The sequence below is a fragment of the Melanostigma gelatinosum genome, assembly GCF_949748355.1.
Source record: "Melanostigma gelatinosum genome assembly, chromosome: 14".
Lineage (NCBI taxonomy): Eukaryota > Metazoa > Chordata > Actinopteri > Perciformes > Zoarcidae > Melanostigma > Melanostigma gelatinosum.
The window spans coordinates 7,060,935-7,078,027 of NC_136647.1; the positions used below are offsets into that span (position 1 = coordinate 7,060,935).

The following is a 17,093-nucleotide window of genomic DNA, read 5'->3' on the forward strand; positions in this document are numbered from 1 at the left end:
TTAATATGACAACATATACGTGCTCTGTGTGACTAATGTGATTTAAAAGAGTCTGTTTCATGTTGAAGCTGTGCATTTACCTCCACTCAGTTCTGTGCCTGAATGCATCCTGTGTGGACACAGACAGAGCACTGAAGCTGCTGCTGCTGCTGCTGCTGGTGTTGAAATGGAATTGAATTTTTTTATTGACAACATTTTAAAAGAGAAATATATGACTTCTATAAATCAATAATATGTTCACAACCTCACCAGATGGCATCATGTCATCAACTACATTTTGTCAAAAGGATAAAACACAATAAAGCCCAAGAGCGTATTCCCATTCTTATAACTAATAACAACAAATATCAACAACATCATAACAGGCAAAATAATAAAGGTTATAGAAATGAAGGAATAAAAACGGATGAGCAAGTATGAAGTGGGAAATAATCTACATTGCAGCACGACATTGTCGACTGTCTCCATTTGTATTTTGCAGCTGCAATGGGCTAAGACAGACGGCGACAGAACAAGTTCTCAAGCACCATTAGCAGCTGATGCCTCGACCAGCATTTTGGGTAGAGAGTAAAGAACACCAGTCAGACTGCAGATTAGCACTTGCACATTATGTTGAAATGGTGCAGACTTTGTATTAGCCTTGCTGGCATCTGCTTTCCCTATCCCTACAGCTGGCTTGTTCACTCTTGTCCTTTCTCTGTCTCTCTTGTCCTCTAGTTGTCCCACTTTCCGTCTCTCCCACCGTCTCATTTTTCTTTCACTGTCTGTATCTGCTCCGCCACACGTGCGTTTCAATGTGACCTGTTGGCGGCCTCCAGGCAGTCAGTCTGATGGAGGAGCATCCTGCATGGAGCTTTTAGAGACACAGGCACCCCCAGGCCACTTCAGTAATGGAAGTCTCCAGAAACCACAGGGGCCCAGAAGCTGTTGGTACTGTGTCCTTCCAAAAATAACTCCTTTCCCTCTTTCAACGGTATCAATTGTGACATTTAAGGCCACACGGTTAATTAAAAAAATAATAAAACTGCTGCAGTATAAAGTTATAAAAATGTAATGACTTGGAATAAATTCAGTTTCTTCAGACATGCAAATACTTCTATTTTAAAGTAGATTACTGTCCTTAAATCAAGAAAGACAGTCCTCATAGCTTCTTTAAAATGAATGGCAATATTGGCAATACTCCTAAACGTATGCCCTATCTGAAAAGAGCAGTCGTTCATTAAATCGAGTGATATTGTACTGCTTGAAGGGGACATGTAAAAAAACTCACTTTTTCAGTACTTGTGCACGAGAGATGCGCGGATTGCAGTTATAGCCGCACGGATCATAAAAATGAACATTCTGATTAATAGCGGATTGGTTGCTGTTGGATGAAATAATACATCATCATTGAGGAAAATATTCTCTCTAAAACGTGAATATTTTACTCTGCAGCATATTGCTATTGACGCTGTGCGCGTTTACGCATGAGGAGCAGCAGCACAACTTCTGTTTCTTCTGTCAAGTTGATATAAAGTTAGCGAATCATCTCTAATCATGACAGTAAATCGTCAAATAGAACACCCATACATCAATACAACAGCATCATTTCAAAAGCAACAAGAGGAGTGAAATGTCCATGCGGGGGCGGGTCTCTAAATCAGAGAAAATAATAATATGGGTGGATGGCGTGTGGTTGATAGGTGACTTTGTTGTTTTCCCCTCTCAGTAACCTATCATCCATAACCCGAATACCGTTTTATGAGGTAAAATAACAAAAACCTGCTCAATCTAAACATGTTGCTTAGCATCCTTTGATTGAATGCCCACAGCAGAAAATCATCAGTAAATCTCAGTAATAAAATGACTGATCACGACTGTGTAACACAAGCTATTGCAATTAGCGTGATTAGACATACGTACATACGTACTATCCATATACGTGCACACACGTTTCCACACGCACGTGCTGACCAAAGCCCTTTGAAACGGACACAGCCAGCCAACGGCTCAAACTGTGAAATGTCGGATCGATGCCGACAGCCCTCCGACCGTCCTCCCACCCCCATCTCCCAACACCTCCACTGACTGACAGCGCCCATCAGTCTGTGTCTGATGCTGCCTGAGAACACACACGCGCGCATGGATCCACTCGCTTGCAAAAATGCATACACACATCCCAAACAAAGCACGGGATATGAATGATCTCGCATATAAAATATAACTCCAGTTACAAGTAAGCATATTTTAAAATGTTTACTTTTTTCTTTATTCTAATATGGTAACATTCAGGCTTAATAACTGTAGTGAATCATGATGTTTACTCATTCTCTCCACTCCTGATAATGATCTTCCATTATACCGGGTCACCTTGACATCGGGCGATATACTTGACATGCTGACGTGCTGCTTTCTAGTGTGAGGCTAAAAGTAAAAGTAGTGCGATGTGCATATTTTACAAATACATTGGGATATAGATTGTAGCTTAGGTACAAGCAGATCTTACTATTGCTTACTTGTAGTAATAGAGTCTGGATCATGCTTTTTTTAAATCTTACGCCATTCATTTAAGATGTACCCTATATACCTAAGCACACTGTCGTGCCCGTACCATACAGCATATCTGGTGAACTGGAGCTTTTATGTCAGGACGCTTGGAGGGAGTCTTCTCTCAGTTTCTTAAAGAAATCATCGCCTTTGTGAGACATTATGTCACTTCTGTTTGGTTTTCTGAGGAGAAAATGCACATGAATGGGGAATAACACTGAAAGATGTCTTGCTCTGCATAGAACTAAAACGCAGTAGCAGCAATGAAGTCTTCGATCGACTTTGTTCAAAGCAGGTTTAGTTGTGAGTTCAACACGAGATAAAGTTGTCAGAGATCACTAGTATGCTGTGGTCAAGTGTGTGCAAGAGAGCACGAGGAAGATATTGAAGATCGACATCGTTGTGTCATTGACTTAATCCGTGCCAATCTCTTTGGTGTCTGCACGTTTGTATGACTCCCATCTGTTTGGCTGTGTGGTTGAGTATTAAATCCAGCTCAACAAGCAAATTCCTGGAGTAACAAGATCATTTATTTGTTAACATTATGAAAACCTATACAATTGTAGTTGTTCTTTCAAGATCCGCACTGTATTACCAGGTGGCATTTCAACATGTCAGCAACTTAGCAAACAATTTTGCAGTGTTACTGCACTGCGAGCGGTTTGCTCTCTGCTTGAAAACAAACGTGCTACTCTCATAGCACACATTGCACAGCCTGTGATGAACACATTCATCACAACAAACAGCAAAGTATGGAGTTTCTTCTGCATGAAGTACTTCTTCTGTGACATTTCCTACACCAACAAACAAATCAACTGCAAAATCAGTCAAACAGTCAAAAGAGGCCGCACGACTGAAAGCGAAACACAGCAGCGTCTGATGCTGGTTGCCACCTCTCCCTCTCTGTCTCTGCTGTAGTGCGAGTATATATCTGGCATTGCAGTACCAGTGAGGGCTCCCCTTACACAGTGGGACTTAGTGCAGCACAGGCAAAACGGGCTGTCCTGCCAGTGCTGGCACATCAATACACTGACCGTACCACACACTTAATGCCAGAGAAGATGCTTCTAAATCGGTACTCCATATCATACTTTATAGATTTGCATGGAGGGAAAATAACTTATTGAGAAGTTCATACTGACGTCCAAGTGCGTTGTTGTTTCGGCTGCACACAAACCAGCGGACGCATGAGGTCATGCGGTAGCAAGTGCAGTGACAGCAAGAGGAGAGTAAAAGGAAGACAAGCAGGTGGCGAAGGAGGAAAATAGCAGCGGAGGAGGACGAAAAGGAGGAAGGTGAAGAGAAAAGAGGACAGAGGAGGACGGCCAGAGGACAGGCCAGGGGACAGAAAAACACAGCCAGGTTTTCCGCATGTACTGGAGCTGTCTCCGCGGTAATCTCTCCCCGTCTCCGACCTTGAGCGCTTACCTCAGGACAATCATAACTTACGCCAACTCAACACAGTGAGAGAGACAGGAAGAGAGAGAGCGAGAGAGAGAGAGAGGGCATAGCGCTGACCCAAGCACATCTCTAGAGGAAATCACCCCCACCCAGGGGGATTTACGCTGCCAAATGCATTAACTTCCAACTGTTTTTTTTGTCCAACACAGCATGCAATCAGGCAAGAAAGCAAGCACTGGCATTGTTTGTCTGATGAGTCTGTACACTACACATCTCTCTATCCTCTGTTGTTCTTTCCTCTCTGCCTTCTCTCCCTTTCCCCGCACCTTGCTGTCCTTTCCTTTCCTCTCCTCTCCTCTTTTGACTGTGCTTTTAGTCTCTGCTCATTCATTCCCACAGTGGACGGATTTAGTTCTGTTCCCCTCAAATTAGTAATTAAAAATCGGCTGCTGATTTGGCCAGTGTAGTAGTGTTTCAGAAAAGATATGGAAATAAAATGGGGGGGAAGGGGAAGGAGGGAAAGAGAGGATAGGAAAGTGGGACAGTGGACAAAGGATTGAGAAAAGCTACTTGGAGAGCATTGGTGCCACAAGTCTCTCTTTTATTATCACATTTAACTGTTCACATTTCCAGAGTTGTTTAAAGGGAGCTGCCTAACCCCGAAGGAACAAGAAGCAAACCTCCAAATCAAAAGGAGAAATGATAAATAATACTGAAATGTCAATAAATATTTTATTTTTTAAAACTGGACCACATGACTGTGGCAATTATTCTTCATCCCTGCACAGACATTCCCTCCTCTCCGCCTTTCTGCCTGGCAGAAAGAAAACCAGGGTGGCTTCCTCTCAAAACCTTGCAGAGTGTGAGTGCCTATCAAGAATTAATGACGCTTTTCAGACAGAAACTTAACACGCCATACTCATCAGGCATCTCAAAAGTACGACTCCTGCTGCTCAATAAGCTCGGGCTTTCAAATTATGATGAATGAGTTGCTGAAAGTACCTGATGAGTCATCTTAGATGAGCACTCGCAGTTTGATTTGAGACATACAATGTTAAGGCAAAAGGACTTCCTCTACCCCCAAATGCGATGAGGCAAACGAGAAGCTGCTGAGAGGAGAGTTGAGCACATACAAGTTGAATTTAGATCAGTGAGCAAACTACATTTTCCTTTCAGCAACTTCAAGGGGTGAGATGACGCGAATGGAGGCTTGACAGTGTTCTTCAGTAGGCAACACCTTTCTGAATGCACCTGCAAACACAATCCGGAGCTTTCTTTAATGGCTGACGGCCTCCCTATGGGTCTGTGCAGTCATTGATTTAATGGCCAGGATACAATCACCATAAAAATCAAATGGGTGACACCGAGCGCACTACAAAATCATTCAAAAGGCTGCTGTGGCTGATGGTAATCACAGTGTTAAATATAAGCCTTTGTGGAGACAATCAGTTTACACAGCAGCTTTTTGTTTAGATATTAAGGAATGGAGGTGCATATTTTCTCAAAGTCACTCCGGGCTAAATTTAGGGCTGTCTGAAGTCAGTTTGAATTAAAGAGTAGCTAAAGTAAGTACCGAAACACTGAAGAGGTTTATTTGCCTTTTACAGGAAACCTTATATCGACTTCAGTGATACACGAACGTGTGCTGTGGAACCACACGAAGCACACCGGCTTACCAGAAGTTGACCAGGAACGGATGCTCAAGGTTCTGCATTATCTGCAGCTCCTTCAAGACATTCCTCACTTCGTTCCGCTCCACGCATTTCAGCTTGTTCATGTACTTCATGGCGTACATCTTCTTGGTGTCCTTCTTCTGCACAATGCAGACCTGATGATGAGATCACACAAGGGTCGTTTTATTTTGTTGGCAATGTTTGACAATGTCTCCATTGACACTATTTTCAATATGCCGAGGAGTAATATTCCATATTTATTTGTGGTTACAAGCGTCATTACTGCTATCTAAGAGAGTGATCTGTGGACCAGCTGGCACAGTTAATCAAGCAAACCCCGATCGCATCACTCTTCCCATTGAACAGCTTGCCATCTACTGTGATTAGACTGCTTATCTGTTGTTGGAGGGTAGATGCCTTGAGGGTCTGCGATCAGAGTATACATGTGCGTGCGGGTGTGCGCCGCTATACGTGCTTCCATGTACTGCGAGTGCTGTTGTGGATTACTCGGCACTACGTGTCTTAACAACGGGAGGAGACACGATCGCTATCGTGTGTTTCAGTAGAGCTGTTGGTTAATCTCGTGGAAGGGCAAACCAAGATAATATTGTACTGACGGAGAGGGGACATGGTATATTATATGTAACATCTTGCGTCTAATGTGCTGCATCGAATAAGCGATGAACGGTTTATGTCTTCATTTGAGTGTCGTGTTAGAATGTCTTTCAAATGTTTTTTTGACATGTTTGAGTTATATGTGTGTTTTGCAATTTACAACATGTTTTGCAGGGCATACTAAACCAGTTACCCATTTCCATATTTATAAATATATATATATATATATATCATGAAGCCGATTCCAACTTTTGAGTAACATGAGGACACTATTGTAAATACAAACTTACTTTTCCGAAGCTTCCTTTTCCTATTGCCCTCAGGATCTGGAAGTGGTCGAAATTCACTGCGAGAGAGAAGAGTAGAAAATCTCTGTTCCTTTTTGTTAAATGCAAAACATACATTTGAACCTGAAATCTGTAATGTTCCTCTTTAAATGACAGTACGTTTTTCTCTCTCACTTTTAAAACAGGTTGATACAACTTAACAGGTTCAATACTAGATATCAGTGGAGAAATTGATGGAAGACTACCCTCCCTAAGGGAGGACAGAAGGACCACCACTTTCTTGCAGGTGTTGCTGTTGAAGCATTTTATTGGAATTTCTGAAATGGATTATTTTTCCAATGAAGAAAGAAGAAATATTTTATAAATGATACTAAGATATCGTTTATTTTAACGAATATTTTCTTTTCTTTCCAAAGTAGAGGATCTACCTCCTCTGCTAGATACACATATATCCTGTAACGTTTGAAAAGTCACAGAGAGATCAGCTTTAAATACATCATCTGTATATGTATAAAATGCCACTTTAACCCCTTTAAAATATAAACTTCATCTATTTCTATAAATACAAATAGATGAATGCTAAGTGTCAGTACAGTTACAGTAGGTTCACTGTGAGATGAAGGTGTCCACACTTATTGAACATGATCACAGACACGCACAACCTAAAACGGAGCTTTACTCCCCATCTCACTCCCCTCCATCTATCAGCAACATTTATTGCCAATTGGAGGCGGATGGGGCTGTTTATTCCTTGTTACCATGACTACCAGGACAGAAGGTTTTCCCTCCCTGTCGTTTCCCCGAGGATTGGAACAGCTGGTGCCCACTTATCTGACCACACACACCCATTTATTCACAATGCATTCACAAAAATACACACACACACACACATAATGGACACAAACATGACCTGCTTCTCTTGCAACAGTAAAGCGTGCACACACACAGACACACAGACAGACACGCCCATTTTTCCTGCAGTCACGAGATCTATTGGATGTGACAGTTAATGTTATGCTCTGTTAGTCACGTATCACTGGCACTTCCTCCTCTCACACTGTCTGTGTTGGAGTGTTTACACAACTAACTCTGAAAAGGAGCATATGAGGCCCGCTTTATAATGCATACACCCACACACACTCACACACACACACTCCAGATAAACATGGTCATTTTCCTGCTGAGCTACTCGGAGATTCTACGCTGATGGGTTTTTCAGAGAGACAGCTGTGGTCGTGGATCAGAGGGCAGAGCTCTGTGATCCCAGAGTGAGAGAGACAGAGCGTTTGAAGCAGTCATACATATATATATATATATATATATATATATATATAGAGAGAGAGAGAGAGAGAGAGAGAGAGAGAGAGAGAGAGAGAAACAGAAAGAGTGGGAAAGAGTGAGATGGGGAATGCCATATTTTACCAGCAGAACTCTGAATGGCTTAATGTGCTGTGTTGAATGATGGACACATAAGTAACTGAGCGTGTAATCATTGAAATCCGCACATGAGTGGGATTGACACATTGACAGTCTTTCCATGGCTTGAACTAATTGAGGAAACCATCTGACTGAATAACTAGTCAATTTGAATTTGACTGACACATGCTAATCGGTTTTGCATTGAAATAATCAGCGTGTCTCGCGCCCTCAGTGTGACTGCACTGTACCGTATGTCTATGCCTGTCTTTCTCTGTCTGTCAAAAGTAGTCTCTGTCTCTGAGTATGTCCACACTACGGCAACACAATTTTGAAAAAAGCTCTCAGTTTTTGCTCTCTGTCAACACCTAAACGCTCTGATATGCTCAAAAACGGGCACACGGGTGGTTTTGGACATTTTGTTCTGTATGTGAATCTCTGCAGAGACGTCCACATGGGCCTTTGCGAACATTAGCAAATGTCACATCTGCTCAGACATGAGACTTTTAATTTGAGCTTAAGCCGGTGTTGTTAAAACCCGGAAACGGTCTGCCGAGTGTATAAACCTGAAAATGACAGCTGCAAGTTTTCATGTGGACAAGAAAGGCTGTTCTTTTGGGAAACTATGGAATGAGCCTGGTTGAGGTTACTGTAGCAATAAAGTCCAAATAAACTTCCTGTCTCCTCTGACCCTCCTTGCGACTACTTATTTGTCAGTGTGAGGCTTGTGTTTTTCTTACTGACAGTTTCTCAATACTTTCCAACTTTGCTACGCTGTCTGTTGCACTCAGCCCGAAACACATTCGATCCTTCTGAAGACATAAATCTTTAAAAAAAAAAGAAAGAGAGAATGCTTTTAAAGTAATAACTAAAAACAGCTGGGCACTGTTGTGAGTATTGGGGTATGTGTCTTGTGGCGTTGTGTCACAAAAACTTTACAATCATAAAAAAAAGGATTTTGATTGACGACACTCAAGTCACTTCATATTCATTTTGTTGTACAGAAACTGAAAAATATGAATATGAAATATGAACTGAAAAATTAGCCAGCTCATTGTGGTCTCACTCTGTTTCCCACTCCCTCTCCGCCTTTGTCGCAGAAGCCACTTAAGGACCCACCAACGTGGGAACATCAGCGCTCACGCTGTTGCTCTGACAACTGAAACAGAACCCATGGGTCCATGTGTCACCGTGATGTGAATAAAGCATGATCAGCAGTAAACAGGGTCTGTCCATTAACCAGAGTGTCCTGGCTGCACAAAGTGTAAAATCTCTGTCGCACATTCGGGAGCCAATGTCGTACACACATGGTTCTCAGAGGAGACAAACATGTCTTGACAGAGTTCACCTTCATGCGTGTGCCTTTCTATAAATCAACGAATATGGGTTGAACAACAAAATGTGCATCTGTCTCCAGCAAGGAAAGCAGTCTGTACATTTATTCTGCCGAGAAATTCTGATTATTTTCTTCGTTACAAGATTATTATTATTTTGTCTTTTTTGGACTACTTTTTTTTTGCTGCTGCTTTTGATGAAATATTAATGTCTTGGTCCTTTTTTAGTACATTTTTACATGCATTTACAATGTTGACGACAAAATAAACACTCATGTATAAGATAGCCATGATATAAAATGTAGCTTTAACTCTACAAAAGGAGTTTTAGCCGCAGCATCAAACGATTAGGTGCATCACAATCTCTCTAAATGCGCTCATATATTAATCTTTTGTCTGTAAAATATGTGAGAGAGACACATTTTTCAAAACTTGCTAACTGCCATTTGTGTAAACTGTCCTTCACAACTTTACCACCAGCTATATTCAAAGCACAGAAACTATGGCTGAAAAGGGTTACGGACATTGAAAATATCTTTTTGAAATGTCAACATGTGTTAATGTTCACCATTAAATTAACAAACAAACACAAATTCCACCTCTGTGGCCAATATTACCCGAGTCGTGTGAAGTGAAAACTACATTTGCATCTTTATTGCTTCTCAGAGGGGTGAGTGCGTGATGCGTCCTCAACATGCAGTGACCCGTCTGGCTCCTCCGACGTCAAAAGGAGAATGCTGCCGATGTCTGACGGGAGTTTCATCTGTGAGGGGGATTACTTTGTTTCCAGTGAGCCAGCCTTTTTATAATTCATAACAAATGTGTCTCTGTTTATTATCCCCCTGCCCTCGGTGAAGTCGCCCACGCTGTTTTGCGGGAGAGGAGTGAGTAAAGTGCGCCATTGCATTAACTCGAGAGTTCAGAGACGCTCTGTTATGAGTGACATTTCCAGAACGGCACGCAAGACGACTACCGGTAATCATCAAGGTTAACCGCGAATCATGATTTCCTCTTAGACAGAGGTTTGCCTCCAGTGTAAAAAGAGAACGCCACAGATATGGATTTCATCAGGTGGAGTGAAATTTTCTTTGGAGATTTGTTTGAAATAACTGGAAACTCAAATGATAACCAATGGACTCGATCGACTGGGTGAAGCTGAAAACAGATATTTTGCTTTACAACGTCATAAAAAGAAACAAATGTATCAGGTCATTTGGGAAACACTATACCACAACACATCTACAGTAAGGGAACACCAAGGAAAGCCACCTGACTTCTGACCATACCGTAAATCACTGTTACTCATGTAACACTGACTTATTAGAAGTCCTTGGGGGAGCAGCCAGAGAGGAATTCATTTCAGAGACTGCCTCAGATCGATACATTCACATTGTATTATCAACTCAAGTCACAGAGAAAAGGGAAATAAATTCAAAACAACAACTTTGCCAATCAAAGTCAGAACTCTGTTTGATGCTGACCTTGATGGCAACAAAAAAGAAGAAGATAATAACCTGGCAAGATTCAAGCAATCTTCAATAATCATGAATATGAATACTTCACCGTGGAAGCCAAATGTCCAGAAGCGTTTCATGGATATCTTTTACGCATTTGTATTCTGTTCTATGCCCTCGACTATATGTTTATTTGTGTAAATACACACTGCTGTAGCTATATCAAAGGCAAAGTTAAACTGTGGCAACAGCGAGGGGTATCCCCTCGCTTACACTTGCTGAGGAAGACTCGTGGCAGCCCTGATCAGCAGTACATCGGTCACAACCGTTGACTGTAAGTGCACTTTACTTTCTGAGCTAATAGGAATAGCTTAACACACTGATAAGGCTGCAGATAAGGCAGTCAACTTGTCATTGTGTTTAACCCACGTCCCCTGTTTACCTTCACTAGATTCCAGGTCACACAAGCAGAGAAACAAAAAAGAGGAAAAGTCCCATAAGAATGTCAGATGTGTTCAGACTCACCCTCGTCTGTGTCCTCGGTGACCGGAGCCTTGCTGGACTGTCCGAGCCCCATGGCTGCTCCTCTTACAGATTCTCCTGCTCTGCTCCCTTAGCTCAACTCAGCATTGAACGGCCTCTCCCTCTGAGACGCACTCATAGCCTGGTCAACACTAGCCCCTCACACACACACACTCACGTGCTCAACTGCGTATCCCTGACACACACATACGTAGCAGCTGGCTTGGTTTTGCTGACTTGAATGGGTCCCGACTTCCTCTTAACTCTCCACCTTGACACAACCACACATTGTTGCACGCACACAGAGTGGAGGGCTTGGAGGAACACTCGAGGCACTGAAGCCCTGACACACACACACACACACACACACACACACACACTCAGAGGCAGTGCCGCTACAGTGTAAGTTTCCCGTCTGTCGTCACTGTCGTTTAGATGAATGCAGGCAGACGTACGACTCTCGCCAGGCAGGAGGTGGGTGGCTTATGCGTTTGTGGCTTTGACCCTCTGTTTACTGAGAGTCCAACCTGTGAGGGGAGGCAGGAAAACATGACACCACCAGCAGAATGAGAGAAGGAGGGACAGGGAGGGAGGGAGGGACAAGTAGAAAGGTAGAGCCTCTGAGACATGAATGGCTTGTACAGGGCTTCTAGTGACGACTGGAAAGACTGACACATCATTTTCTTCAATCTGAAGATACAAAACAAAGAAAACAAAACATGGCTCTGACACTCATATCCGTAATAGTAGCACTTATAGCAGTAACATTAATATTACGGTCTTTATTAGTAATCAACTTGATGAGCGAACATGAAGGACAATTACGTTCCTCCTTCCTTCCTTCAGCTGTCATTTATCAATTATTTCATTTTTACATTTTAATCAGAAACTCATCCCAGTGGAGCAGCGTCTGCAGTGCATGTGTGATGGATGGTATGATCGGTTTTCCCATTAAGAGCAACAAATGGGAGTCTTTTGATTCATAGTTTGCTGGCATTGTGTACAGTAAATGGAATCCCTCAGGCTGCCCTCTTCAGGACGTGACATTTCATGAGTTACTACGTTTAGTCCCAGTGGTAGACAAAAAACAAAACAAAAACAGAAACTGCTTGATGAAACATGTATTTATAGAATAAATTCACATGGTAAATGAAATAAATCAGGTGCAGGCTGCGCCTATAACACTGTTATATTCCTCTTGGACTGTCAGAAAGCAAGTCTGTTTAGAGCTTAGTCTCCTATGATAATACAATATTCATATCACAGCTTTACAATTAGGTTTGCTTTATCCTTTAGAACTGAACAACAGCGCATCCCATCATATCTTACAGGAGAATGAGTGACTGAACTGAGGAGCTGAGATGCATGCTAGGGTTCAATAAACAAAGTTCAAGTCATCGTGGCAACATTTAATCCGTTCATGAATGTCATGCCCACACTGTGTGATATAAGGTCACCACAACCTATGTCACTATCCCTTTTGGGATATATTTATTATCGTAATATATTTATTAAAAAACAAGAATAGTGCGTGGATCCGCAGTGCTGAGCTCCCCGCAGAGGACATTGTGCTCGGAGCCCCTTATCTGATCAAACGGGCCAAACATGCGCTGAATAGAAAGCCCCCCCACCCCCACCCCCACCCCATGCACACACGCACGACAGCTGTGGGCACCTACCTCTGAACGCCGCTGGTAAATCGAGCATGGGACCATTTCCAGCCCGGTTTGCTGCAGAGAAGCGAGGCGAGAGGGGAGCAACAGTGCAGCTCAAAGCGTCACTTGTTCGATGTTCGGACGACGACGCACCGGGACACCTGCCCACCGCAACAACAAAAAACAGAACCGCACAGCGAGACGTGACTTGCGGGATGCGCCGACGGAGTGCAATGCGAAATCCCTTTGCTTCTGGAGGACAGAGGACACAGTGACGGGGGGGGGGGGGGGGAGAAGCTGCTCTGCGCGTTGCACTGGTGAGGGACTGACCTCCACATCGACGCCCGTGTAACGCGCTTTCCACCAGCGTGCGTCTGGAGAGGCACGTTTCATGAGCTGATCCGCTGTAGCTGTGGAGCCGAGGTTCCCCTGTCGTTAGCATTGACTCATCTTAAAGAAAACAAAAAAGTTGCATCCCCCAATGAAGCGTTTTACAAACATTGTAACTAGCTTTAACGTCTTACTGTATAATATCTTTAAGAAATATCACGAATAAACTGCCAGTCACAGCCACAAGTTTACTGTAAAGTCAGTTAAACACCGCAGTCCCCTGTTGTGATTTTCTTCTGGGTTATGATCTAAGATTAAGAGACGATTCTAAACGGTCAATCATATTTGAACATCTTTATGAGGGTCGCTGGTATGAAATAAAAACAGTCAGCATATCTCATGTTAACATTTCGCATATCCTCACAATACTCTGCTTTGTTTACATCTGCAGGGAATTCTTCATGTTACCACCATGAGTCAGGGCTCATGATCAGCTGTAGCACAGCGCCCCCTACAGCACACCACTGCTTTGCCACTTTGCTTAAGGGCACTTCAGCAGGGCAGATTGTCCACAATGGGCCCCAGATGACGGACAGTCTCTTTATAGACCAGCTGAGCCATGCTGTCTCATAATAGCCTTTCAACTTATATGGAAATAGCAATTATACAGTAATGTCTCTCTGGTGTTCCAGTGAGTCTATACTGACCTTATTGTGCTTTTTTATTTGATCTCATTAGGCATCAAAGTAATATTCTTTTAATGTTCATATTTAGCGAGATATGCCTCTGTATGCCTAATAGGCCTGTGAACACATATAGAGTGAGCGTTTCCCAAAGTTATTACTTATCGTCTCATAAAGGTCTGTGTTATATCAATATGACCGTGCCTTTCTATGAAGTTGGGATCAAAACAGACTGCTACAACTGAAATAATGGAGTAAACATGAAGTATTAGGTTACTCGTACATTTTCAGAAGAACATTTAAGCAAAAAGTTGAAAAAAAGAATGGTTGAGGAAAGTGGATGACTCCTTCCTTACCTCAACAGCTACTGTTACTGTTGGGGTCCTGCTGAGCAAGGCACTTAACTCTTACTCTAATAGAGTATAATGTCCTATGTTTTAGGGCATTATGCAATACATAAAACCAGAAAATGCACTTTGTCTTCCTCTTTATGCCTCTCGGTCATGCTGTGACACCCTCAGACAGTGCGGGCCATCCCATCCATCTTCACACGGGGGTAGGGGACAGACCTCCAACTCTCAAGAGGCGACGAGCACCACTCACAAGCAGGACAATTTCTTATCAGCAGTTTGGACAATTCATTTCTCCTTTCTTCTTAAATACCCAATTGTTACTACGTTGTTCCTCGTAGTCTTGTTTTCTTCAACTGTACCTATATTTCAATACTAGTAGGAACTAGTAGATGAAATAGTAGATCACATAAAGTCCATTAATGCATATTTTGTAGTCACGTGTACTGTATAACCACTGAGCCAAAGTCTGAGCCACTGCTGCCCACCATGAAACAGAAAAGGGAAAACTGATGATGCATTCAAACATGCCGGTTCATGGCTCTCTCAGTGGGTCATTTCACCAGATTAAACAGGGTTTATGATGCTGATTATGAAAAACATTCAGTTCTCTGTGGATCTTTGAGCCTTTTCTCCTGAACTGTGAAGTCTGCGGTTCATTTTTTTCCACAACTGTCTGACATGACCTGTCTGTGCGAGCAGGCCACGGTGTCTCGACAAAGGGTTAGAGTGGATTCACTTTCACTCGGGTCATTCCAGTTGGCTTCAATCACAGAAAAAGGTAGAGCTCCAATGAAAGTCAATTATAGACTGGAAATACAAAGTGTGAGTACACACATGTTATGGATGATTTCAATTTTTTATATATAAAGTGAAATTGATCTCCTTACAACACAGGAAATATGAATCCTGAATAAAGATTGTATTCAATCACGCATGCTTTACCCAAAAAGCTATATTCATCTTTACATTCTTTTTTTCAGCATTGGACTTGGTGTTCACGATCTATGACTGCGCTGCACTGTAGCACGAGTATCCTGGATCCTGAGGTTGACAATATTACTGTCTGACAGCAGTGCAGTCCTTCTTCTTCAAGCATGTGCATTGATTGAAACTTTACATATGGTAACTATGGCTTGTATTTCAAAAACATTTAATTGAATCATCAGATTTCTGACTATGATCAGGTATATTGCCACTAATTATCATATATTTTCTATGGAGTATGACTGAGGTGTTACGTGTTACGTGTATTTGTGTGTTGTTGTGTAACCGTGTGTTCTTCTGTGTTGCAGGTGCCGTTCAGAGAGGCTCATGGTATTTAGTAAAGCTGTGTTTGCAGCCGAATCCAAAAATATCGCCCTGAATCAACTCACTGTGAGTGACCTGAGTGCTGTGAGGTGACTCTCTTCTTCTCATTCTCACACACACACACACAACCAGAAAGAATAACACCCATTGTTTAATGGAACAGGATTTTCTACAACAGCCACTTGGATTTTCTCACATTGGCCCTCTCTTTTATCTCAGCCCTCTGTTTGGAAGTGACGTGTCGTCGGTGTGGGACTACAGCAGCAGTGTGGAGCAGTACAGCGCCCCCCGGAGGCACGGCCAAGAGTAGTGTTACTGCACAGGTAGAACACCTGAGGACCTGGCTTCAGAAGCACACACAGTGACCTCGACCTCATCTCACTTCAGTCTTTTGAATCACGTTTAGACTGCCACAATTTAGATTATTAGCAAATGTCAGATTGAGGTCAAATGGACATATTTATAACTTATGACTTGAGAACCATGTTGCCTTTCAATTGTCTCCTCTCTTCTTTTTAATTCATCACTTAGGCGATCGTGGTGTTCCTCGTCTGACTGCTTTGCGTCACTCAGTGGAGGAATGTGTCTCAGTACAATTACTCAAGTACGTACTTAAGTACGTCATTGTATCATGACATCACTTGATTATTTCCGTTTTCTGCTGCTTTATACTTCTACTGTACTACATCTCATTGATGACCTGCAACATTGAAAATGTGATAAAGACAGAATAATGTAATATCCTGCAATCAAACTTTGAAAGGGGGCCATTCTAACTACTTTTTCAATCCAGTATTTCTACTTGTTGTGGAGCATTTTTAGACGATGGTATTTGTACTTTTACTTCAGTCAAGGATCTGTGGACCAGCCTCACTCATGTCGTTTTCCACATGCTCAACAGGTACAAGTTCACTGCGCTCAATGCGGCACTAGAGGACGCTATGTTACCGCATGCACAGGTGAAGAACAAGTTCGTTGCGCCAGCATGAAGTTTGAATGAAGAGAATAACACTGCAAATACATTATGGTTTTAAAACTATTGATTATGGCGTTGAAGACTTTCAGAACACTAAACTGTAATCATGTATCACCCAAAGTCTGAGTCACGTATTTGTTGTTAAATACAAAGCTAAACTATAGACAATACAGTGATGCGGCAGGATGTAAAAGAGCAATAAACTGAGGTGGTAAGAGGTTAATAGCTGCATTCCCCAGAGCGCCACTTGAAGTTTAGCAGCGTTGTTAATGGCACAGCTGTTCCAGTTCTCGGAGGACACGCGCCGCACCAACCCGGACATGAAGTCCTCTTGCCTCATCAGCGCGATGGTGACGATTGCTTGTTCCTTGAAAGAAACTACATTTCCATGACGGCAGTGGGCGGGGTTGTTGAGTAACGAGGTGGGGCGTCGACGCACAGTTCGAAGCAACAAGTTGCTCGGGCGGGCTGTCAGACGGGCGGTTACTACATCGTGCTTCCAGCGGCAGGTGGTCACCGCGCGTCCAGCACTTTGTGAATGGGATTACGAGCGCAGAACC

The 17,093-nt window shown here is 42.7% G+C and overlaps 1 protein-coding gene across 1 annotated transcript in view; it reads right to left on the bottom strand.

Moving 5' to 3' along the window:
• The window catches only part of stk32a (serine/threonine kinase 32A), a 42,492-nt gene extending 35,931 nt beyond the window's left edge, over positions 1–6,561 (bottom strand). Inside the window, exons 1-2 of the mRNA XM_079283516.1 lie at positions 6,506–6,561; positions 5,604–5,755 (exon numbers count right to left, since the gene is read on the bottom strand). Of these exons, the coding sequence (XP_079139642.1) occupies positions 5,604–5,722 (119 nt within the window). The 5' untranslated portion in view covers positions 5,723–5,755; positions 6,506–6,561. The remainder of the gene's footprint in view (positions 1–5,603; positions 5,756–6,505) is intronic.
• Positions 6,562–17,093: the final 10,532 nt, after the last annotated feature.